The sequence below is a fragment of the Microtus ochrogaster genome, linkage group LG3, assembly GCF_000317375.1.
Source record: "Microtus ochrogaster isolate Prairie Vole_2 linkage group LG3, MicOch1.0, whole genome shotgun sequence".
In the NCBI taxonomy this organism is placed as follows: Eukaryota; Metazoa; Chordata; class Mammalia; order Rodentia; family Cricetidae; genus Microtus; species Microtus ochrogaster.
In genome coordinates, this window is record NC_022029.1 from 18,839,237 (window position 1) to 18,846,764 (window position 7,528).

General features: G+C 41.9%; 1 protein-coding gene and 1 pseudogene across 3 annotated transcripts in view; one reads left to right on the forward strand and one right to left on the reverse strand.

The window, feature by feature from the left end:
* Nucleotides 1-1,275: 1,275 nt before the first annotated feature.
* LOC101998798 lies at nucleotides 1,276-1,725 on the reverse strand (annotated as a pseudogene).
* A 2,107-nt stretch (nucleotides 1,726-3,832) lies between these two features.
* Nucleotides 3,833-7,528, forward strand: part of Nt5c1b (5'-nucleotidase, cytosolic IB) — a 17,834-nt gene continuing 14,138 nt past the window's right edge. For 2 of the 3 annotated variants that reach the window (XM_005360600.2, XM_013351269.1), the window contains exons 1-3: nucleotides 3,833-3,865; nucleotides 5,440-5,529; nucleotides 6,976-7,113. In XM_005360600.2, coding sequence (XP_005360657.1) covers nucleotides 3,833-3,865; nucleotides 5,440-5,529; nucleotides 6,976-7,113 — 261 coding nt within the window. Of the gene's footprint in view, nucleotides 3,866-5,439; nucleotides 5,530-6,975; nucleotides 7,123-7,528 lie in introns of all 3 variants that reach the window. The other variant, XM_005360601.2, reaches the window with a different exon arrangement.

The window sequence follows — 7,528 nt, forward strand, 5'->3', positions numbered from 1 at the left end:
TAAATCAATGGTTAGGATCACTTCTTCTCTTCCAGAGAACCAGAGTTTGATTCCCAGTGCCCACAACAGACAGTTTACAACCACCTGTAACTTAAGATCCAGGGAGATCTGATCCCTCTGACCTCCTAGGTCATTTGTATACACACACACTTACACACACACATACACATGGTTAATAATAAAATGAAATCTTCCAAGAAATATAGCAATTCTCTTTTTCACACCTTGTGCACTGGCATTGCCTCTCTAACACATAAGAAAATGACCTCTCCCTCCCACCTGCACCAGTACTGTTCACACAGGGCCCTGCGCCTTTCTCACCATTGCTAATAAATTGCTTCCCTAATAGATTCATGTATCCATTAAGCAAACATTTAGCAAAGTGCCTGCTAGTTAATTGTTCTGGAACATGAATTAACAGATGTGAGAAAGATACACAGGCCATCTCTCAAAACCTCCTTTCACTTCAGTGAGTCCAGGAGATATGATCCATAAATAAAATCTTGTGAAATCGAGTCAGGTCAAAACAGTTGTTAATAAAAGTAAAACAGGGTAAGAGTTATAAAAGTAATGAAAGGAATGTGCTGGTTTTGACAATAGAGACCTCTATGAGGTGCCATGGGTTCAGAAGGCCAGGTGAAGTGAGCAGTTGAGCCATGCAGATGTATGGGGTCCATTAAGCAGACAGAACATTGAGTTTAACTGTCTTGACTTAAGACGACTCTTCGCTCATAGACCTGGAGACAGTAAGACAAAGAGAATGCTGTGGGAGATGAGCTGAGATGAGAGCTGTCATGGAAGAAACATCAACTTTGCCTACATGTATTCAGAGACATTGAGTTCTATGGTCCAAGTCACAGCTTGAAGATATTGTTTGTATCATCTCAGAGTGGGAAAGACTGGATGTGAGATTCCAGTGACCTCCAGAGGTACCCCATGATGGAGGAGGGTCCTTTGTCTATATATTACTTTCATTGCTTAATAAAGATTGTTCTCTGACACCAGCATGGATCTGCTTCCCATTGTGTTGAACTGTTAGTAAGTAGTGTCAGCCTGCTGTGAAGCTAACGTTGCCAGATGAACCCTCTGCAGAAATATTTCAATTTTATTTTCAGTATTTAGTAATGAACACTATTACTGCATCAATGGTAATACATTTCTGGTTTAGTGTAAATTAGATGTTTTCTAGTTGTGCATGGATGCTGGCAAATTTGTCAGTCAGTTCTGAAAATTGTTTAATTCAAAGTGATTTTATTGCTTTATACACAACAGAATTTATGCCACTAAGGCAGAGGCTGTGGGTGACTCCTATTTCCAGTTGGGTGGGCAGACCCGCTTAGTCTTACAAAACAAGCCTATGAATTCTGCTCTCTATCAAATCAAACTGAATTTAGCATCCTTATCCTTTCTGTTCCTCTCAACATGCCTTCAGACAGCAACCGCTTTCTTAATCAAATGGTAGAGATCCTCAGGGAGTCCAGCAGCAAGGCCTTTGGACTTAAGGATTCTCAAGATTTTATCACCAGTCACAAAACAAACCTGTGCCACACCATGTGAGTCCCTCAGGATCACGCCTATCTGGGAGGGAATCAGGCCTTTCTTGACCAGTTTGTAAATCTGCATCTTCCCATTATCAGACAACAGCTTCAGCCACGTGGGGACACTCCAGCGGTAGGGCAGTGCAGACTGGGAAGGGGCCTTCCTGGGAGCAAGCATGCAACCCATGATGATGGTGAAACTTTTGAAGTCTCATCGCCTCTAAGCCTGTGTTTCTGCATAACTGAAAGCACGTTAAATACAGCAGTAAGGGTTGTTGACATTTTTTATGTGTTCCTGTGTCTTTAGACTCAGTAAAATAAGTAGACCTCGGGACATAAAAATCTATTAAGGAAACAGAGCCACTCACCGCCATATTTATTTCCACAGGGTATTAACGGTGAAGAAAACCAACCTTTGCGGTCTTCCCTGAATAGCAATTTCCTTGTTGACTCGATCTTTGTCTTACACTTTGAACAGCTCCAGACTAACCAAAAGTCTACTAATATCTCCAAAAATTTCAAGAGATGTATGTCACGATGGTCCCTGAAAATAACAGCTAGAGGAAGCATGACCCGGTGGAAACTATGCCCCAGAAATCTTTCTGAAATGTCCTGTTGAGAAAAGTACTGTCAAATCAATGGGTAGACCTTCGTGACCACTGCACGGACTGAATGTATTTGCTCCAAAGAAATAAAGAATGCAGATTTACAACTCTCTAAGTTTTGTGGTTCTCTAACATTCCTTTCCAATCCCTTTATGGATCTCCTTTAAAAATTATATACAACTGGAACTGGCAATGATAATTAAATCATTAAAACCAGTCAGAGGTGGTCTTCGAAGGCCACACAAAAATGTCATAATGATGTTTCAATTTGCCTTTATGAGCAAGGTTAAACTTCTGGAGAAAGGAATCGTAGCCAAATAAATGACTTACCTTCTATGCATATGTGTGCTTTTTCATGCTTAATAACAAAGTTAAGAAGTAGAAAATAATATAGGAAAATAAATCTAAAAATAAGCATGAAAGGGCTATTTAATTTCACCTTCAGAAATTGAATTGAAACAACATAGCTATACGTTTTGATTTTAATCCATAAAATAATTTATGTACTTATTAGAATTATATTCTAAGCCAGGTAGTGGTGGTACATGCCTTTAATCCCAGCAGTCCAGGCAGAGGCAGGTGGATCTCTGAGTTTGAGGCCAGCCTGGTCTATAGTGAGTTTCAGGATGGCCAGGCTACACAGAGAAACCTTGTCTTAAAAAAAAAAAAGAATCCTATTCTTTCACACACTGTGAAATATTTGAACTATGTAATTGCAGGGTTAGCTGGAGAAATATAGAAGAAATGGGACAAAGTTGATAGGGTGGTTTAGAAAGTCCAGCAAGAAATAAGTCTGGTTTAAGCTATCATCTCTGTACAACTTTTTTCTCCTGTAGTCAAATGCTACTGAGCTATAACCACAACACCTGTAGAAAGCAAGTTAGCCTTTCCCCACAGCGTGGCATGTGTCAACTGGCTACTTCACCGTGCTTGTTCCACTAAGACTACCATGTGGGGGATAGGAGGAACCACAAGATTGACATTTGATAGCTCATAAATCTAGGTCAACAAGTGTTTTTATATTCTGACTTTATAACTATATATCAACTGTTTCTAAATTATTTAAATTTTTCTACATAGGTAGATAGACGTGGATAGTATAGTTAATATCCTACTATGTCCAGCCAGAGGGAGGAGCTTTGACAGTAGTTTCCTTCAGAGTCTTTGCCACCATAAAAGTGAGCCACACACTAAAGCGAAGCTCAGAACAAAACTTCACAACTAGAATCGAGTCTCAGCTATCAAGAAGTTGCCAGTTTTGCAGAAAAAGACGATTTTTGAGCCCACAAATGCATTTTCTTTTCATTTCAACAATACCAGAAGATGTACAGAACCAAGAATGAATATGAGGAGTGTCAGAGTAAGGTTTTAGAAGACTAATAAGTACTGATATTGCCGCATAGGAGACATGTGAGCAGTTTTCACATCAACTCCTAGAGTTTCAGGAGAATGGCTGTAAGTAGATATGTTGAAACAGGAAAGAAGGCCATGGCTCTATTCAAACACACACACCAAAAAAAAAGCATAATTATGTATTTGTGACATCAGTTAGTTACCATGGAATCACACATGATGTCATAAATTTGGCATTCTAAATTCAGAGCTAGACTGAAGCAGCGAGGTGATAGGAAATGGGGTTGGAGAGATGAAGATTTTGATAACAACAAAAGCATCCCAACAATTGAAGAAATGAGTCAAACATCTTTGAAACAGAAAAAGAAGGTGAATGAGTGACATGCCCTCGACTCTTACCGGGAGGCGGAGGACATGTAAACATTAGTCCATCCTTTCTCTCTGGGGATGCTCTGAAAAAACAAATAAGCCTAGATCACGGTGACACATAAAGGGGAGTGGCGAGAACAGAAGAAAGAGGTGGACTGGGAGAGTGTAGGCCACCCTAGTAAGCCAGCATTTGCTGAGCATATGCTCACTGCTAAGATGAAGAAATAAGTTCAACCACTCTGTAGGACAGAGATATAAACAGTACAGTTCGGAGCTCGGCGAAATGTGTATTAAGACACGGGGGAACGTTCAGTTCTGGACACAGACTGGGATGAGCTGAGCTTTGAAGATTACTGAAGAGAAAAATGGTTTACACGGAAATGCCAAAAGGAAAAGCTACTTAGTTTAAGTAGAATGTAAGGCAAAGGGTGGAGAAAATGAAGTAGGAGGTAGTGGGAGGAGGGGGGGTCCATCCTGAGGTTCCTGGTGTGCCTGGGTAAATATAGAGTTGATCCAGGAATGAAGTTGGCTTACATTTAATTACAGAGATGAATTTGGAAATGGCAAGGCTTTAAAAGCCTAGAAGGATGACCTGTGACCTAGCACAGAGCTGAAGAAGGGTTGGAGTTAAATATCTTTTGAAGCTAGAAGTAACAGAATATTATTGAGACTGAAATGGGGGCATGGGAATTAATTGATGGAGAGAATTCAGTCAGTTCAATAATTATGCAGCTAAGCCACTCCTTGAAGTCACATTGTCATTCATCTAGACTGGGCAGGCAGGCACAGGGAGTAATGAATGAACACAGAAGGCTCTGTGGCAACATTGGTCTAACTCACACGTGGAGCTCCAGAAACAGACATTTAACACGAATATTAATCGTGGTGTACAAACAAATTAGCATACATCAGTACAAACAGTGTTCTAATAAGTACCTCCCAGTTAAAAATGAAACCATCAATATTTAATTATGCTTCCATGAAAGAAATGGTCATCCTATCTGTACTTGATTTTCCCCCAGAAACTTGTTTATAGGAAATTCCTTTTTCAGATAGATGCTAAGAAACATTGACATTCAGAATATGTTCTGCCAATAAGTTCATACAAGATTAAAGTCATTGTTTGTAAAAATCAGGTTAATATTGGTTAGGGTCAGTTAGATGAGTTTCTGTTCTATATGGAAAAATGAAAAGTTCCATAATTAGCGGTCTTAAGAAAAACAGAGGGGGAGAAACAGGTATTCTGCATTACCAACTTAATATTGGAATCCCAGAGTTGCTGACCCCTGGAAGACTCTGGTTACATTTCTCATGTTATCATTTTTAATGATAAACACTGCTCATATTCTGAGCCTATGCAATGACTGAGTCATATAGCAACATGCCTATGTAATTTTTATTTATAAAATGTATTCTTATACTTGTTAGAATGAAAAAGAAATTGTGTTTACATATTTTTTATGTTGGCAAAGAGACAACGTTTAGACATAACTTACCCTTTTTATTTCCAAACCCAAAGTTTCTAATGTCTCTGAGAACCAAAATTAATAAACATTCTTTGTTTCCATATTAAGAATGAGCCTGGGATGAGGTACTCAAAAGAGAGTCTAGATGCAGAGAAAAGAAAGGATCCTGACAAAACTGGCGCTCGTCTGAGCACTCAGGTGAGCTACTCTCCACAGCACAGCCAAAAGAGAGAGCAGAAACCACAATGAAAAAAAAAAAAGCGAATGAGAAGAAAAAAACTCCAGAAGAGACACCTGAACCATTCAGATCCACACCATGGGGTAACTAAGGTCCAATGAAGCCGTCAGGGATACACTCAGGAGAAGCTGGCCCTTGCCCTCCCTCCAGTCCACAGTCCCCCTGTTTAACGCAGAAGGAGAAGTATAGAAACATCATCACAGTCTCCTCTACTCGGCCAACAGGAGGAGACTGGTCCCTTCAGATTAGGGAGGGAAGGGAAGTCTGGCCATCTCATTGACCCATTTTCTGCACAATCTTTCAGATGAGGCGTGCGGGCTACCCGAATCACTCGCTGAGATGTTGCCCCATGCGGTATCACCACGCCTGTAGACGCTGCCTTTGTGCAGCTGAGGGAACTAGCCCCTGTCGCACAATACGTATTTATATTCACATGTGCCTGTTGTGGGAGCAGGGCCGGCAGATCACCATGATCAGGGTGAGCAGAGATCTCATGACTCATTTGGGAGGGGAGCCCCAGGCACCCTGGGTAGGGGAAGGATACGGGACAGGAACAAGTCCACTTGCCTCCTCCCCAAGGCGTCACTATGAGACAGGCTGGCAGGTTGTAGGCACTTGCTGTAGCTGTCACAGGTCCCTGCAGCAGCCGGGGCTTGGGTGCCTGTGCCCCCACTTTACAGGATAGTAAAATCACAGCTGTGAAATTTTAACCTTTATTAGTAGCTTGGTCTTTAAGGGAGAATGTTGCTGGGTGGAGATGTGATCAACTCTGGTATGTGCCATAGTAGAAGAGTCACGGGTGGGAACTCTGAACTACTGCACGGACTTCTTTTTCTTTTATTTCATTTTACATTCCACCAGCAGTTCTCCCTCCCACCCCCCCTCCAGCCCCTCTCACCTCACCACTAGCCCATTCCCCCCATCTTCTCCTTCCAATGGGTAAGGGCTCCCATGGGGAGTCTACAAAGTCTGGCACATTAAATTGGGGCAGGGCCAAGCCCCTCCCCCCTCCATTAAGGTTGAGCATGGCATCCCACCATAGAGAATGAGCCCTAACAAGCTAGCTCATGCACAAGGGATAGATCCTATTCCTACTGCCACGGACGGGCGCCTGAGATAGATCAAGCATCACCACCCACAAGGATTTCTTAATATTGGATGCTCATGTTCTTCTAAGCCGATATCCACTTTGTAACTTCATACTGAAGTCAGGGTTGGGCCAAAGCAAGAACAGTCCAACAAGGACCTAGAAGGACCTAGAATAAATCAAGGGTCATAGAAATGGGGGCAAGCATCTTCCCACTGGTTGCTGCTGATTTTAGGCCTGACACGGTTATTCTGTGGGCACACGCATATAAGGAGTAGGTGTTTAAGAATTAAATATCTGGGTCTCTTCTCTTACACAGGGTTCTCAAGAAATACCTGTACCTAACACAGACTCTCGAGGGTACATTGTGCGAAATCAGTGGTCCCGGACATCACGGAGCCCATCCACTGGTGCTCCCTCAGTGGATGAGCCCAGAAGCAGGAATAGTATTGCCAAGGTACAGCTAGTGATGGAAGAGAGGAATGGATGATAAAGAATGACAGATCTATTGGGACTTAATGTTCAAAGCGCTCAGGCCCTGTAGAGTAACCTGCTAAAGTTTCCACCCTACAAAGTGAGAGAGAGCAGTATTAAACACACCCTTTAGCTGTGTGTGCCCTGTCCTTCATCCACACAACAAATACAACTGGGTACACACGACTCTCAAGAAAGGAAAGGGATGAAAAAAGATGAAATCAACAAAAAAAGAAAAAAAAATTGAATGGCATTGTGTGTTCTGTAGGCCCTTAACTAGGCCTGACCGCAGAAGCAAAATGATGAGATTCTTTTCAGGTACATGGAAAAGAACAAATCCATGGGACTGATACACACACATACACACACACACACACACACACACACACACACACACA